At 39.8% G+C, this 18,572-nt stretch overlaps 1 protein-coding gene across 1 annotated transcript in view; it reads left to right on the top strand.

Moving 5' to 3' along the window:
• Positions 1–18,572, top strand: part of LOC137362624 (prolyl endopeptidase-like) — a 173,453-nt gene that overhangs the window by 84,518 nt on the left and 70,363 nt on the right. Inside the window, exons 9-10 of the mRNA XM_068026980.1 lie at positions 5,465–5,662; positions 12,695–12,798. Coding sequence (XP_067883081.1) covers positions 5,465–5,662; positions 12,695–12,798 — 302 coding nt within the window. The remainder of the gene's footprint in view (positions 1–5,464; positions 5,663–12,694; positions 12,799–18,572) is intronic.

Raw genomic sequence — 18,572 nt, 5'->3', positions numbered from 1 at the left:
CATTTGAGAGGTATTTAGATGAGCACATGAAACGCTATAGAATACAAGGCTACGGGTCAAGTGCTGGAAAATGGGATTAGAATAGATAGGCTTAATGGCCGGTGTGGACACGGGCCTGTTTCTGTGCTGTATAACTCTATGACCTCCAACAACCACAACCATCTTCCTTTACGCTAGGTATGACTCCAACCAGCGGAGACTTTTCCCCCTGATTGCCATTGACTAGTTTTGCTAGGGCTCCATGATGCCATACTGTCAAATGCTGCCTTGATGTCAAGGGCAGTCACTCTCACCTCACCTGTTGACTGATGAGAGTTTGCAACAATAGCAAGCTAGAAAAGTTTGTTGGGCCCATTACTCGGAACATCTTGACTGAGGAGTTTCAAATAATAAAATTTACTTTTATACGTATGGCTATTTATTACATAACTGTACTGCTAGTTGATGAGTTCAATTTATGTAACACAGAAAACTTCAGTGGTTCATTATTAGGCTGAAAGTGTTATCAGTTACAACTGAGCCCACTGATCCCAGTACTATATTTAGTTGCTTTGAGTGTCAGCCTTGACTCAGTTGGTAGCACTCTCGCCTCTGCGTCGTGGATTCAAGTCCTACTTCAGACACTTGAGCACATAATCCAAACTGATACTTCCCTGCTGTACGAAGGGACGCTGCATTGTCAGTGTTGCCATCTTTTGGGTGAGATGTTAAACCTGTCTACCCTCTTGATCCCTTGATCATCTGATCCCGTAGACCTACTTGGAAAAAGAGTAAGGGAGTTCTTCCCAGTGTCCTGGTTTATATTTATCCTTCAGCCAACATAATTAAAGAACACATTATCTCTTAGTATCTCATTGCTGTTCGTGAGAGCTTCCTCTGTGCAAATTGTCTTCTGCATTTCCGGCATTACAGCAGGACTACACTTCGAAAGTACTTCATTGGCTGTAAAGCGCTTTGTGGCGTCCTGAGGTTGCGAAAGGTGCTTTATAAGTTAATTTCTTTCTTGTGATCTGTATCTTATGAACTTGTGCATTATTGATCAACTTTGTTCTAGTTTCTTTGACAACAGCGGCTTCTGTCAGGTCTGTCAATGAGTCAGTGTTTGAAGAGAATGAGTGAAAAAACAGATACAACTGTCACTTGTTTTAAAATTTTGGGACTCTGATGCAGGATGGTAGAAACTTTGCATGCTCTATATGAAATTTGCTTTGACATTTGTTGACAATAGTCATCATCAAAGAAAGGTCTTGGAAGAAATTGATAAGTTGAAGGTGCAGAGCCCACAACATGAATCCTAAATCATAGTACTCTAATGTGTCCTACCCATGAAATTCACATACACCGCACTAAAGGAAGGTCTCCTTTGAATTCTTCCTGGGGTGCTTAGACCACCCTTCCAAGATAAAAGCTGTGTGATCTGACAATTATTGCTTTTTCTTCTCTCCTAATAACTTCATCTTTGGACAACTAGGGTAGTGGGAGAATAGGTGGTGCCGGATCACAGGACATTATCCCAGGTGTTGAGGAAATTGCATAGTATGAGACATACACTGATTTAATGTGACAACATTGAAAGCTACACTCTAGTCATATTACTGTTGAAGGCAAGTATAAAAGGCACAAGTAGGCAATGAGCGCTGGTGCTTAAGTATTTCTAATTTACAATTACTCCCATAGTCTCCACTGTTAGCAAGGGCTTTAATCTAAATTCCTCTAAGTATATTGCCTTTCACTGCAAAATTCCCAGCAATCATTCAGTTGTTGTTTACACATAGGATTTCTATGTGGTGTGCTCCTATTGATTGTTATCAGCTTTTCTAAAGATCAACACTAATGCTCTGCTTCGTCGTCATAACTTTAAAGAGATTGGAAGATTCTTGTACTTTTCTTCACTTCTTGAATTAATTTTTCTCCTTTCCTTGAGACTATTTCAGTCAAAAGTTGGATTATTTTCAGACATGGAAGTTCTTTCTAAACAGAAGGAAACTATCTCTGTTCACGATGCTTTTTAAGTATAATGTGAGTTTCTAAATATATATTGTGTAGAACAGTGGTTAATGATTTAAAAAAGAGTTTACTGTGGAAAAGCAAAAAGTATAGCACTGCTGTAGCACACAGCAAGCCTATCAGCATCTGAAAAGAAAAAAACAATTTAATAGCCCAAATCTTCCTGGAAAAGTAAAGGCAAGTTTACTATACACAGTGTTATTAATGCGCAAATCAGCCAGTAAATTCTGGTGAAGAGATATGTCATGAGATGCGAATCGTCATAACTTGCTGGTAGATTTACGTTGCTCCTTATGCCTCGCACTAACGGCATCTTGTCCTTAGGCAGCTGTTCCACCCCATCTCAATTATCTTTTAAGAAATAGCTGGATTTGCACATTAAACTCACCGCAGAAAGTTAGGCTTGTACTTAACTGTGCAATTACCCTTTTAACAAAGTGATACGGTTGACTGGCATTGCAATAACAATTGTGGCCCAGAACGGGAACAATTTAAACTGTTGCATCTCATTCCTGCAATTTTTTAAAGAGATTTTAAAATGTAAATTTTTTACTTTTCCTTTCTGCCTTTTTCTCTCAGTTCAATCCATCTTTCCCTCTTATTTCCCTTTCTGTGCCTGATTTGACTCTAGTTCACCCACTGAGGGAAAATACTAGAATCTACAATAAAGGATGTGATAACTGGACACTTAAAACATAATAGGATTGGACAGAGGCAACATGGATTTATGAAAGGGAAATCATGTTTGACAAACCTGTTGGAGCTTTTTGAGGATGTAACTAGCAGACTAGATAAGGGGGAACCAGTGAATGTGGTGTATTTGGATTTTCAGAAGGCTTTAGATAAGGTCCCACTTGGGGTTAGTAAGCAAAATTAGATCACATGGCATTGGGGATAATATACTGCCATGGATTGAGAATTGGTTAACCGACAGAAAACAGAGAGGAATAAATGGGTCATTCTCAGGTTGGCAGGCTGTGACTAGTAGGGTACCGCAAGGATCAGTGCTTGGGGCCCCAGCTATTCACAATCTATATCACTGATTTGGATCTGGGGACCAAATGTAATATTTCCAAGTTTGCTGATGACACAAAATTAGGTCAGAATGTGAGTTGTGAAGAGGATGCAAAGAGGCTTCAAGGGGTTGTAAACAGGATAAGTGAGTGGGCAAGAACATGGCAGATGGAATATAATGTGGAAAAATATGAAGTTATTCACTTTGGTAAAAACAGAAATGCAGAGTATTTCTTAATTGGTGAGAGATTGGGAAGTGTTAATGTCCAAAGTGACCTAGGTGTCCATGTTCATAAATCACCGAAAGCTAACATGCAGGTGCAGCAAGCAATTAGGAAGGCAAATGGTATGTTAGCTTTATTGCAAGAGGATTTAAGTACAGGAGTAAAGAAGTCTTGTTGCAATTGTATAGAGCCTTGGTGAGACCGCACCTGGAAAATTGTGTACAGTTTTGATCTCCTTACCTAAGGAAGGATATATTTGCTATAGGTGGAGTGCAACAAAGGTTCTCCCGGACTGATCCCTGGGATAGCAGGATTGTCCTATGAGGAGAGATTGAGGAGACTGGGCCTATATTCTCTACTGTTTAGAAGAATGAGAGGTGATCTCATTGTAGCATACAACATTCTTGCAGGGCTCAACAAGGTTGATGCAGGAAGGATGTTTTGGCTAGGATGTTTAGAACCCAGGGACACAGTCTCAGAATAAGAGAGGCCAAACAGGGCTAAGATGAGGAGGAATTTCTTCACTCAGAGGGTGCTGAATCTGTGGAATTCTCTACCCCAGAGGGCTGTGGAGGATCAGTCATTGAGTATGTTAAAAATAGAGATTGATAGATTTCTAGATATTAAAGATATCGATGAATGTAGGGATGGTACAAGAAAATAGCGTTAAGGTAGAAGGTCAGTCATTATTTAATTGAATGGCAGAGCAGGCTTGAGGGACTGAAAGACCTACTTCTGCCACTATTTCCTATGTTCCTATCCTCCTTCATTCCTCTCTTTCTTTCTCAATCCTTAATTCTCCTCATTGGGTTAACAAGATATGCTGTTGGTCCCATCACTCACTAAGGTCCCAGATGCCCTGCTGCCTTCACCGTGCTGTTATAAGCTCGCACTTCTAGCAACTTACCATGCAAAAAAAATTTGGCTGGAGAAAAAAGATGCCCTACTCCAAGACTTGGGCCAATGTTTTGGATATAGATCCTACGTAGGAAGTGAAAAGTTGAAATAAAACATGAGAAGCACTTATATAGAATATTTTGTGACTTCAGGATGCCAAAGGGCATTCACATCCAATTACTTATTTTGAAGTGTAGTCACTGTTGCAATGGAGAGAAAGGGAAAGAAACTGGACATCTGAAATAAAAATAGATATGATTGAAAGTACAGGAATTGGGGGACTGAGCTTCCTAAACAACCTTGGGGATGTCAGATTGGAAGTGATAAAACTTTTAGTCGACAGCATAAAGGAAAGGATCACATTTTGGAACTTCTCCTTCCCCAATGCAAAAAGGAAGATCACAGGAGAGCAGTATTACTGACTGAACTTCAAACATCAGCTTCACGTTGTTGAAGAAACAAAGTGTTAGGTCCCCTGAACAACCACCAACTAGCCACTTTCCCTCTGCTTCCTGAGCTGATTACAAAATTCAGTGGAGACATTTCCCAAAAAAGACAGCATTTGCAAGTGATTCCTGAAGATGTTCCAATTTCGTTAGTTATGCTAAATTTAAGTTTGTTTTATAACTACCTGAATAAACTGAATTCTAATCCCTTGTAGGGCATGCAACACTTAGGAATCTAAACATGTACCATTTTTGCCATAAGTTGTATCTGATTGTTGTTTTCTCAGTTCAGCCTATAACAGGAGATGTCAGAGTCTGTCCTGATAAATGTGCTGAACCAAATCCATTTGTTATTTCTTTATACGCAGATGTTCATGCTATATTGGCTAAGTCACATCAGGTGAAGTCTGTTGCTAGGATTCCAGAGTTTATGTTTCATATCATTGTAGCTTTACTATGTCAAACTGATGGAGTAAATCCTCAGAAATAGAGTTGCTGGTTCAAAATCTTCATTAAATTCTCCTGCTGTTAATTACTTTTAATACTTTTAAATTTTAAAGAGGGATTTCGATCAGTGTTTGATCAGTTTGTGTTAGCTATAGGCATTGACAGATATAGTCTTGTCTTTACTGCATAATGAATAATCGCACCAAGATTTTGGATTGTGATAAAAATTACTGCATGTTTATGAAAATTTTTTCGATTTGCTGGAAAATTCGATTGTACATAATTGTATAATGCTTAATTTTTTTTAGATATACCTGAATAATAAAAAAAGCACAAGTGTAGTTTAGATTGTTGCCTTACTTGAAGTCAGTATGTATAATTGATTTTTTTTTCCAATGTATTTACTATTTAAGTTATCTATATTTTCAGAATGGGCAGGATGTGTCAAGAACAACTTTCTGATTTTATGCCACCTCCATGATGTGAAGCATACTCTACAGCTGCATGAACTGGCCACAGGCACACACATAAAGACATTTCCATTGGATGTGGGCAGTATTGTGGGCTACAGTGGGCAAAAGAAGGACTCCGAAATCTTCTACCAGTTTACTAGTTTCCTGACACCAGGTTAGTACAGAATCAAATTAAAATTCTACCCCAAAAACTGGAAGAAATGGGCTAATGACTGCCCCAGCCCCAATCCATCCAGTCGTTTTGAGATTGCGTATCATGCATGGTTTTGGACAAACGGCTTCATTTCACTCCCAGGAACCTCTATCGCCCGTCTTCTGCCTCCAGGTTCAGCCCGCAAAACTTTGCTGTTCCTGGCTCTGTCTTCGGACTAGATATGTTGATACCCAGTTTTAAGCTCAGCCCACTGCCTATCAGGTTGTCTGCAACTAGCTCTGCCACTATATAAAGGGGATGAAATACAAGTTCACCGCAAAAGAAAATCAAGCGGGGTGTAAAACAGATTGTTGTCGCTGTTGCCCGTTTTGCACTACTCCTGAAGTTGAATTTTCCCCCCCCCCCAAAACTCCCTTCATAGAGATGAACAAAACAAAGAATTTTGAAGAGAACCACAAGCACCAATTCTCTTTCTCCTTCCCCCACCCTTCTTTGTTGGTATAGCCCTCACTCTTATCACCCCATTTCCAGTTCCGATGAAGGAGCTGCATCCTTCATTACTCAAATAAAAGCAAAATACTGCGGATGCTGGAAATCTGAAACAAAAACAAGAAATGCTGGATTCACTCAGCAGGTCTGGCAGCATCTGTGGAAAGAGAAGCAGAGTTAACGTTTCGGGTCAGTGACCCTTCTTCGGAACTGACAAATATTAGAAAAGTCACAGATTATAAACAAGTGAGGTGGGGGTTGGGCAAGAGATAACAAAGGAGAAGGTGCAGATTGGACCAGGCCACATAGCTGACCAAAAGGTCACGGAGCAAAGGCAAACAATATGTTAATGGTGTTTTGAAAGACACAAAGCATTAGTACAGATTAGGTGTGAATATACTGAATATAGAACATCACTTGCTGATCTATATTCAGTATATTCACACCTAATCTGTACTAATGCTTTGTGTCTTTCAAAACACCATTAACATATTGTTTGCCTTTGCTCCATGACCTTTTGGTCAGCTATGTGGCCTGGTCCAATCTGCACCTTCTCCTTTGTTATCTCTTGCCCAACCCCCACCTCACTTGTTTATAATCTGTGACTTTTCTAATATTTGTCAGTTCCGAAGAAGGGTCACTGACCCGAAACGTTAACTCTGCTTCTCTTTCCACAGATGCTGCCAGACCTGCTGAGTGAATCCAGCATTTCTTGTTTTTCCTTCATTACTCATCTTTTTTCTTTACAGATGCTGCTCTGTTTATCAGCACTTTCTGTTTTTACTTCAGATTTCCAGCACCTGGAGCTTTCTGATTTTATTTTATTTTTTCTATCCTTTTCTATGAGTTTATTTCTATAATTTTTATACTTGTAAACCCTATCTTTTCTTCAGTCTGTGATTAGTCATATTAAAATGGTCTGAGAAATGAAGGAGCATCACGACAGAGTTAGGTACTTATTTCATACATTGTACATCAAAATATTACTTGAACGCTTGTGTTTTTTATTGTGGAAAAAATAATAATTTGGCTTCAAATGCAAGAAGACAATTGAAGTTTTGGGAAGCAGATGGTGCCATTAAGCACTTGTCTGTTTCCCTTGTCACTATTGTTCTCTGTTGCTTTCACAAGTGCATGACCAATAAAACGTGGCACAACTAAAATCAACATGTTGTTCGCATGACTTCACCAGCACTTGGCACATTTTGTGTGGCTTTAATTATTGTTTCTTTTGTCTAACTAGGAGTATGAGCAGCTGTGGAAAACCATGTAATACATGCTAATTATTGGCAGTAATACCAAATTTATCTATCTTCACAGCTGATTTTTTTTCTTCTTTGCTATTTAAATCTAAAGCATTTAGGATCTGCTTTATAAACTCCTACATATTGGACAAGAACATCAATTCCTTGTCCATAATCATGAGTAAACTAATGACTTGTTCTCTTAAATAGATTGTTCTATTGGACCATACTATTTAGGTATTAAATTTTATTCTCAAACAGCGAGAAATATTATTGCAAAGTTAAATAGAGGATGTTATGAGCATGGTTGAAATTCAACTTAGCGCATTGAATTAGTCCATTTATGGTTGGATGAAGCAAGACAGATTTGACCAAATTAAGATCACTTCTGGATTTGAAAGGTTTTTTTGTATTTAGTTATTAAAGGACCAGTTTCTTGTACAAAGTAGAATCTTTGCTCTTAATTATTTGGCTTAGGGGTATGTTTAAAAATGTTCAAATAAATGATCTGTCTGCGATTTTGGTCAGTAACTGATCAGTGAACAAGGATTAATCTTGGGTCCTTTTTCTTTATAAATCATTAGGCTGTAGCTCAGAGTTGGAACTATAATGCTTTTCAAAAGAATGACTTTTACTACAATCATATATTTTGTAACATTGTTCGGAAAAATTTCTGGGTCATATTTGTCTCCTTGGAAGACACAGCACTGCTTCCTGCACAGCATGCTATTTTCCTTAATTACTGCAATCTCTTCAGCAATGATAAAATGTTACAACTGTAAAAAGAGCAAATGAATCTTTTAAATGCTGTAATAGAATATGTGACATGTAAATTATAACAGTATACTGTGACATTTAATTTTAATTACTTTAAGTAACTGAATTTTGAAATGTTTATTTAAACTATTAGTTGCAGTGTCAACTTAGTTAAGACTGCCCAGAATCATAGGCTGTATGTTTTTAAAAGAAATTAAGCAAATTTTAAAGGGGGAAAAATAGTCTCCAGCTGTTTTTAATTGCTAGCAAACAGATAGCCCAACAAGATAAATTAAAACTAAATAAATCATCATATCATTTATATCTGATGCAGTTGTGCTGAAGATAATGTGCAGCAGCTGCTCTGGCTCTTTTCCTTCACCAGATAAAATAAGTATTTCTCAAACACTCTTTCATTCCACTCCTGACATACTTTAAACATGCAAGGACCAAAGGTTGGATGGGGCGGAGGGTGGTATGCACAAACTTGTCAGAGTTGGAGGAAGATCTTTCTAGGAGGGTTGTAAGTTGGGGGAGGGAGGGGTGAGGAATATATGAAGGGATTTAAATATACCTGGAGCCTCCCCCCCCCCCCATCCACCTACTCCCACCCATCCAACCATTGCTTCTTACATGCATCTGTCTAAACCTTAAACTTTGAAATTTTGTCCCAAAACCTCTCTAGCCACCACTTTTCCTTAAGACCTCCCTTTAAAACCTACCACTTTGACCAAGCTTTTAGTCGCCCCTCTTAAAATTGATTTTTCTCTGTGGGTCGGTCTCCATATTTGTGTTGATTGCACTTCTGTGAGGCATCTGGGAACATTCTATATTAAAGACACTATGGAAATGCAATAAAAGCAAAACAATTGCTGGATACATTCAGCAGCTCAGGCCGTATCTGTGGAGAGGGAGAAGCAGAGTTAATGTTTCAGGTTAATGACTATGAATAATCAGATTGTTTTAGAATAAGAAGCCAGAATGTACAGCTTTAAAATAGAGACTGAATTACATCTTTGCTCTGGTCCAATTATCCTGCTTCTTCTAATCCAGCTTTGCCTGAAGACTTGTTATCTTCCCCCCCCCCCCCCCAACCATCCTCCCCTATATACAATGTTGCTGGGGAGCAGACTAGTAATAAATTAGTTTTGCATACACTGCTCACTTTGTGTAAGTGTTAACACTGTCTTCCTGCCACACACTCCCTCTCCACTTTATTGATAACACCTCTTATAAAAGAGCGCATCCTCTAATTTACCATGAGCAATGCCATGGAAGATTTGTTCGGCGTCACAAAAACTGGTGTATTGGTCACACTAATAATTTATAGATGAAGTGGACATCAGTGGCAGGACAGGCCAAGCAACAGTTGCATGAGAACATCTTGGCTCAAAGGATTAAGGTAGGCGCATGTTATCAAGGCCCACACATAAATAGTGGTCACTTTGGTGAGGTACCAAATGGAAGCTGGCAGCTGTGGAATCATATCTCAGCAAAGATGATGAGGGGAGAAAAATAATGAGGGTAAAATATATTCTATTTAACTGAACTAAATAATGGTTAATTCTTTTGAGTGTTAATGATTTGAATTAAAGTAGTACATGATAATTGGGTTGTGTTAACAATTATAATTAATAATTGTATTGCTGTTTCTCAGTTGATTTCTACAGGGATTTCCAAGCATGATGTATCTCTTCTGGGCATTTTTTTCTGTTGTTGCCCAGAGTCATTACGTATAAAGTTAGTAACATCAAAAGCAATTGATCAACGCATTTGCAGAACAGCCTCTGAAAAATGTGACAAAGCTGATAATTACTGTGTATGGTAAACCTTTTGATTATATGACCTCCTACTGTGTCCAAAATTGCCTTCACTTATTACCATGTACACAGCTTTTCATCACGAAATATCCATGCTTTTGTTAAAAGGGATTTTGTTGTAACAATTGATTTTGATTTTCCTGACCACAGTTGTATCCCAACATCTGTATAATGGTAATTAAATCCCAAAATCAGTAGATGGAAGATGATCAAAAATGCAAACTGTATTCTAGCTGTTTAAATGTAACATTTGCATATATTTCTTGCTACCTTCAGTGAATATCATCTGTACCCAATTTAAAATCTGATATATGCATCGACATCCTGTTCATAAACTTCCTTTTTGATTTGTCACTTTTGCATAAACATGTAATGTTGGAATTTTTAAATGGCTCATCAACGGTTAACAACCAATCAGTCGATATGCTTTTTCGAAAAAAGTTTTTTTTTCAATACTGAATAAAATTTCATTAAATTCCTCTCTCCCAATGCAATGAGAAATTATGTTCAGACATTGTGTACAAATGAATAACTTGTCTCAATAACTTAAAAATGTTTAATTCTGCTATGTAAGTTCTCTCTTCATTGTGTTACGATCCCATTTGGCACTGTTAACTTTACAAAAAGAGAAATTTGAATTTCCAGTTATGACTGAAAGAATTATGCCACAAGATTTCACGTTTCAAACAAAAAACTTTACAAGAGTTAAACAAAGCAAAACACTAACACCACAATTTGGAAACACATACTTTAAACTTAAAATCTTAACAGAACATGAAAACATATACTTTAAACTCTAAATCTCAATAGAACACCCCTGTTTGACTTTTACTGCTATTCTAAGAGTTCCCCTATACTTTACAGGATATTATTGGTTTGTTCACTTCTCCTGGGACCGATCCAGAGTTTACCACAGCTCTTAGGAATTCGCTTTGATTTCCTTAATTTCTCAGCTATCTTCTGAGATCTCAGACCTCCCGGGGATTCTTCCTGTAGCATCTGGCTAGACATATCGTCCAGTTCTCTTCCAACACCTTCCGAATCTGGACTTCCCAGCTTGAGCATGGCCCTGCCTCAAAACAGAAACACCCCTGGTTCCTGATGACCTCTTTGCTCCTGAGCCCAGCTGCTTTCAAAGCCAACAGCTTTCCAAAAGCCAACTGCTTGTCTGTCAGCAAGTACCCAGATCAAAACAGCAGCAGGCACCCTCTGCATCATCTATCTCCATAGCAATGAGTTACAAATGGGATGTCCCAGATAGCAATTTAAACGAATTACCACCAATTTCCAACACAATTTTGATTCCTGATACCTCCATGAATAATTGATAACAATGGCAGAACAATCTCATCTAGATCTTATGGCTCCAACTTCTAACTAAACAAACCCACCTGCTGGTTTATGGCTCTCAACTTTCTCACTCTGTCACTGTAAGTACTCATGGAGACATCTTTGAACTTTAAATCTTGGGTGGTCTGCAACCTTTTGAAATTCTTACAGCTACTTATTTAATTCCCCCAAACTAAAAGCAAGCTCTAAAATATTAATACAAATCATGAACCAGGTGATCGTAACAATTGGGTGAACTGGGTTCCTTTAACAATCACAAGTTTACAGCACAGAAGGAGGCTATTCAGTTCATCATGTCTGTGCCAGCTGGAAAAAAGCTATCCAACCTAATCCTATTTTCTGACTCTTGGTCTGTAGCCTTGTAGTACACTTCAAGTGCATATCCAAGTACTTTTTAAATGCAAAATAGGCGTCTTCCTCTACTCCCTTTTCAGGCAATGAGTTTCAAACTCCCATCACCTTCTGGGTGAAAAAAGTTCTCCTCAACTTCCCTCTAATCTTTCTACCAGTTACTTTAAATCAATGCCCTTGGTTATTGATCCCTCTACAAAGGGAAATAAGTCCTTCCTATCCACTCTAGGCCCCCCAAAATTTTATACACCTCAACTAAATCTCGCTTCAGCCTTCTCTTCCAAAGGAAATAACCCCAGCCTATCCAGTCTTTCCTCATAGGTAAAATTTTCCAGTCCTAGCAACATCCTAGTCAATCTTTTCTGTACCCTCTCGAGTGTGATCATATCCTTCCTGTAATGTTACAAGTTGGACAACTTCATGTTTACATTACTGTCAGATGTGCACACTTCATTTAACTTATAGCTCACGTAGTCATGACAGACTGGCAGCAATGGAGCACAATTTGTATTTTAATGTATAGATGGTCTGGGGTGGGGGTGAGGGATGGAGAGAGAAGGAAAGGATAATTATAATGTCTGAAGCCAGTACGAAACCAAGTATGTTTTATTTTTAATCTGTCACATATGAAACTCATCAATATTTTAGAATATTTTAATTGTTAATAATTGACATAACCAATCAGATCAGTGTTTTTTGTGGAAAATACTTTGAGTATTGCCAGCATGTCTAGTTTATAGGGATGTATTGGTTCATGTATGTTGGGGTTGCAAATGAGTTGTCTACAACTAAAGGAGCTTAAACATGCATGCATTATATTTGCTGTCACTTTTTACTAGTTACAGAGAGGCCTGCAGCAGATTTTAAATTCTGGTGTGGGTTGTGGCACCAAAGCAACACAGTACTCTAAAATAAAAGACTTTTTTTAGGAAATTCTTCGCTATGCCGCATTGAAGCTTATTTTACGATAGTTATTTTTATTCATACACATTTCAAATGTTTCTTATGCAAATCTGTTGCAGGTATTATTTATTACTGTGATCTGACCAAAGATGATTTCGAGCCAAGAGTTTTCAGAGAAGTGACTGTGAAGGGATTTGATCCATCTGACTACCAGACTATTCAGGTAATTAGGATTTCAAATTTTTTTCACTATTTAAGCTTGCACACATTAAAATAGTCATTCAAACAAAATTGTTAAAAATTATAATATTCCATAGGCAATAGAGGAAACTAGCTGAACAAGGGGTATAATTCCAGATTCTTCCAAATGGAGAGTTAGATTCCATTCACAGACTTCCATTTGTGTCTGAGAAAAAGGCAGCCAGGAGTTAAAAACAGAGCACCTCACCCACCCCATTGACACCAAAAAGCCACCTGATACCATATTCAGGCAGGCTTGTAAATGGGCAAGCAACTGCCTGCCTGAAATTGTCACAAAGCCATTGATGTAAACCCATACTTACTTCAAACATATTACAAGGTGCTTTTGAGCATTTACTACAGCTGCTGACAGCAGATATCTCTCATGATCTAAGTTTTAGAAGATGGCTATTCTCCTTAGGAAATAATTTTAAAAAGAGGGTATATCCTTTAATTAGTATTCCCTTACTCCAGTAATTCAGAACCTGGATACCATTTCCAGCAATCTAAGTCTAGTTTTTAGTATGTACTGGGATCCACCAGTGGTTGCCTCTTCAGTGATAATTGTTACTGACAAACAACCTGGCAGCCCAGGTGCCCTACAGCACTCATGAATTGGTACCTGGGGATAGCTCACCAATCTTGTCTCTGCCTATTATATTAACCACCACCAAACTACGCTTGGAAACAAAGGTATGGACTCGTACTGATAGGTGCAGCTTCCTTTGAACTGCCTAGAAATTAGGGTTTTGTACAGATGGTGATTCGTGATTATCCGAATTTTGTAGAGTTTCCTTTAGTCCTTCCTGCATGGAGGAAGTTTCCATCGTTGTTCCTGTCCCAATACTAGTAGAGAATTCCTGTGCCACCACCAATATAATATACAGACATAAAGTAGTACTTCCTGCATTCCTGATTCAAGAGAAAACCCAGCCAGCTTTCCTTGACCTTCAGAAACACCACCATCGAAAGTCCCCCACCATCAATACCTTGGGGATCACCATTGGCCAGAAGTATAACTGAACCAGCCACAACAACCCATGGCTACAAGAACCGAGGCTAGGTTCTCTTGAGTAGCTCACATCCTGATACCCGAAAGCCTATTCCATCAACTACAAGGCTCAAGTCAAGAGTGTGATGGAATATTCATCTACAAGATGACCTGCAGTAACTTGAGATTATTTCAATGGCACCTTCCTCCCAAGAGGGAGAAGAGTAGCAATATTATGGGAATTCAGCATCTCCAGGTTCCGCTCCAAGTCCCTCACCTGACTTGGACATATCTCTCTGTTCCTTCACCGTTGCTGGATCAACATCCTGGTGGAATTCCCTAATCAACATTGTAGAAGCGCCATCAGCACACCGACTAGAATGGTTCAGAAGAAAAACCACAGCAATCTTAGGGCAGCTGGGGATACAGCATTGGCTACGCCCGAAGAAGAACTCAACAAAACGCATTGTGTAAAAATCCTCAAGTTTCTACATTTTATTAGTGTTCTATAATTTTATGTTGAAATTTTCATTCAAAATAAATCACGAGGGATATTCTAAACATCTCTTGCATCTAGTGTGCTGTCCATCATCCTTCAGATGTCACGCTTGTTGCAAATGACAGACAAGCCTTTTTAATAAAGCCTGTCATTGACCCACAGCCTAACATTTTACAAACAAATACAATTGTCAGTGAATTACCGGCAACAATGATCTAAATTTGCCTATTTAGTTCCACAGTGGCAGCTAAAGGATTGGAACCATGTTCTAGACATCAGCTACCAGTGAACACCATACTTTCAGGCTAATATATTATAAAATTTAAATTGGAAACTGAGCAAGACCCAAGGAAATTAATCAAATATGGAAGAATTTCCACCTGACAGGAATAAAAAGAATCTAATTCTTTGCATGTAGTGTAAATTAGCCATCTGTCTGACATATTGTAAAAATGGGGCGCTTAGCGTACATTGCTATAGGTCGAAGATAGTGTCTGATGTCAAAAAGTATTTACCTCAGCCTCTGAATATGATTCAGCAGAATTTAGACCAGTTTCTGGCTTCACAGTGTCCTCTGTTTCATTTGAAAGTCAGGCACTGCCAAACAAAGACTTCCTTCAACTCTTAGCAGCACGGGGAATATCCCTCATTCAATAAATAGTGAATTGCCCTCTGCTGTTTACTTCCTATGTTTTTCTGTACCTGGACCTATCGGTGTCATGAACCATCTTCCCACTTCAAATGTCCTTCCAAAGTTGGCACTGACAGCCCACAGCCTTACAACTCTATTATTGGTGAGAAGTCTGCTGCTCCTTCAAGCAACAAGTCTGCCAATGATTCAGCTGTCAGCACTCTCTGCGCTGGTTTCATGTCCAGGTCCCTCCCACCTGCTCTGACATGCACTATTAATCATCTTTGAGACACAGCAGGAGAAATATTTTTACATAGTCGATTGTGAGCTGTGGAATTGAAATAGAGACCTTGTGAACATTTCAGAGTAGGTTAAATAGATGGTTAAAGGAATAGGGAATAAAGGAATACAGAAGCAGAGCAGGCAGATGGGATAGGACTACTGCTTGTATGGAGAATAAACACCAAACTTGCACAGGTTGGGTTGAATGACCTTTTTCCATGTTTAATTTCTATGTAATTATCTGTAATTCTAGGCAAAGAGCCACTGACGTTACATCTACAGCCTCTATCAGTTACATGTTAGGCTTTTTGTAAAGTTGTGACATGGAGCAATTCCCACACACTTCAATAATAATTAACATATATGATGCAATTATCATAGAAAAATATTTCAAGCTGCTTCACGGTGATGTAAATGAATGTCAAGCCAAAAAGGGGATACTAAGAGGAGTGACTGAAAGCTTGGTCAAAGACATGGGTTTTCAGGAGGGGCTCAAAGTAGCAGACAACAAACATTTGAACTTATATAGTGCCTTTAACGTAGTAAGATTTGCCAAGATGCTTCACAGGGGCATTACAAAACAAAATATGACACTGAAGCTCATGAGATATTAGGGCAGATGACTAAAAGCTTGGTCAAAGAGGTGGGTTTTAAGGAGTGTCTTAAAGGAGGAAAGCGAGATAGAGAGGTTCAGGGAATGAATTCCAGAGCTCAGGACCTAGGCAGCTGAAAGCACAGCCACCAGTTGGTGGAGCAATTAAAATTGAGGATGTTAAAGATTTAGCAGAGCAAACCTATCTCGGAATGTTGTGGAGCTGGAGGAGATCACAGGGTGAGGCCATTAAGTGATTTGAAAACCTAGATGAGAACTCGAGGCATTGTTTAACCAGGAGCCAGTGTAGGTCAGCAAGCACAGGAGTGATGGGTGAACAGGATTTGGTGCAAGTTAGGATACGGGCAGCAGCGATTTGGATGACATCAAGTTTACGGAGGGTAGAATGTGGGACACCAGCCAAGCATGCATTGGAATAGTTTAGTCTCGAGGTAACAAAAGCATGAATAAGGGTTGCAGCAGCAGTGAGCTGAGTCTGGCGATGTTATGGAAGAGGAAGAGAGGAAGTAGGTGGTCTTAGTGATGGCGCAGATAGAGGGAGGTGGAGGATCTCGGGAAGGGTAATTCTGAAGCATAGGGCCTAAGCAGCTGAAGGAAAGGCCACCAATGGTGGGACAAACTGGGGGAGAATGCACAAAAGGGAAGAGCCAGAGAGGTTTGTTTTGGGGTGGGGAGCGAGTATTGAGTAATGTACAAGTCCATAAAAGATTTAAACACTTAGGATGAGAAACTTACATTGGAGGCATTGTGGGAGCCAGTATAGGTCAACAAGGCTAGGGATGAAGCAGGACCTAGTGCAGGGTAGGATATTGGTAGCAAAGTTTTGGTGACCCCAAGTTAATGAAGGGTGGGAGGCTGGCCAACAGAGCATTGGAATAGTTGAGTTTGAAGATGACAAAGGCATAAGGTTTTCAACAGCAGATTGGCTGAGGCGAGGGCAAAAACATGTAGTTATCGAAGTGGAAGTGGGCAGCCCTTGTGAAGAAGAGGATATGTGGTTAGAAGCAAAGTTCAGTGTAAAATAGGACACCTAAGGTTACAAAGAGTCTGGTTCATCCTGAGAGTGGCCAGAGAGGGGGATAGAACAGGTAGCAAAGGCTTAGAGATGTAGGGGAAAAGACAGGAGCTTTGCTCTTAATGTTTAACTGGAAGAAACTGGTTCAACCAAGACTAGATTTCAGGCAAACAGTCAGATAAAGCTCAGTGCAGGTGTCAAAAGGTAGTAGAGAGGGAAAACTGGGTGTCATTAAAATGTGTTGAAGCTGACTCCTTGGGCTGAATCGTAATTCCCAAAAATCGGTGGGTTGAGGTCAAATGGAAGGTTAAGATGCATAAAATCTGGAACAGGACCCGTTTTTTATTTTTAATGGAGTTGGGATGAGGGACGGGGAAGCTGGTTGATCATTTAAATATAATGAGGCTGAGTGCCTTCATTTTAATAGTCATTCTATTTGTAATCACAGGCAGTTATATTTCCCGAGCTTCGGGAAACTGGGCATCTTCAAGAAGCCAAGCAAGATTGAATCCATGAAGTAAGTGCCTTTGCAGCACTGCTTGTGGGCCAAGAGGAACAGGATTGCTCCTTCCAGGCCCAAAAAGCTACCAAGTAAATCCTTACCCTACAATCTGTCTGCTTCCCCTCCCTCCCTAATCCCCTGCAGTCAGACCCCATTCCTACTTGCTCCCCTACCACCCACTACCCACATACCATCTCTCGCAATCAGGACCCACCCCTCAACACACCAATGCTCTCAATTATTCCCCCAGTTCACCTGTCTGCTCTCATAAGGCTTTGGCCTTGTGATCAGGCTTCCAGCATGAAAGGCCTCCAGCCTGTCAATCAGGCTGCTTGTGGGCAGGAACCCCACAGTTTTTTTTAAATAAAAGCAGTCGAGCAGTTACGTTCTGCAGGAAATTTGGGAAATCCGGTCAAGTTTCCTGAACTCTCAATAGTTTCCCCTCGCAACTTGCCTCCAGGCTAAAATCTAGGCCCATATCATTGGATGATCTCACAAAGCGGAAGCATGTAGTTGGGGAAGTGGAGGGGGGCAAGGGGTAGAAACTGAAGTTAACGGTGCAGGAATGGGAAGAGAAGCCACTTCGATAGATACCCTGGCTATGATCAGGTAAGCATGGAAGGAAGCAAGGGCAATCACACTGAGTTAGATGAAGATGGAAAGGCATTGTAGGTATTGAAAGAAGATGCACTGTAGTCAGTCACAAAATATTTGAGGACCTGGAGCTCGCTGCCCACAAGGATGGTGGAAGCAGAGACGATCAATGACTTCAAGAGGAAGTTGAATGGCCACCTGAGAGAAATAGACTTGCAGGGCTATGGGGATCGAGCTGGGGAGTGGAACTGACTGCACAGTTCCGTGGAGAACCTGCATGGACTCGATGAGCCAAATGGCCTCCTTCTGTGCCATAAATAACTCTATGACTGAGAGGGGCCTATTTACACTGAGCAAGATTAGGCACTGGGAGGGAATTATGGTGGTCACTGCTTAAGTGGGAATGGGGTCAAGGGAGCAACAGGTAGGTCTCATGAACAAGGTAAACTTGGAGGGTCATGAGGTCATAATAGGAGAGAAACCAGAGAAAGATGTGGGTTCAGGAATACGGTGTGGTGGGGTGTAGAGTTTAACTTAGAGGCCGGAGGTAGGGAGGAAGCAGTACAGGAAGCTGAACAGATGGTCTCAATCTGTTACGCGGAGATCAATTATGTCCTTGCACCTATATAG

Source organism: Heterodontus francisci, chromosome 3 (genome assembly GCF_036365525.1).
Source record: "Heterodontus francisci isolate sHetFra1 chromosome 3, sHetFra1.hap1, whole genome shotgun sequence".
NCBI classification, from domain to species: Eukaryota; Metazoa; Chordata; class Chondrichthyes; order Heterodontiformes; family Heterodontidae; genus Heterodontus; species Heterodontus francisci.
Note: the sequence above shows the minus strand (reverse complement) of the source record. Positions and strands in the feature narration are given on the sequence as shown.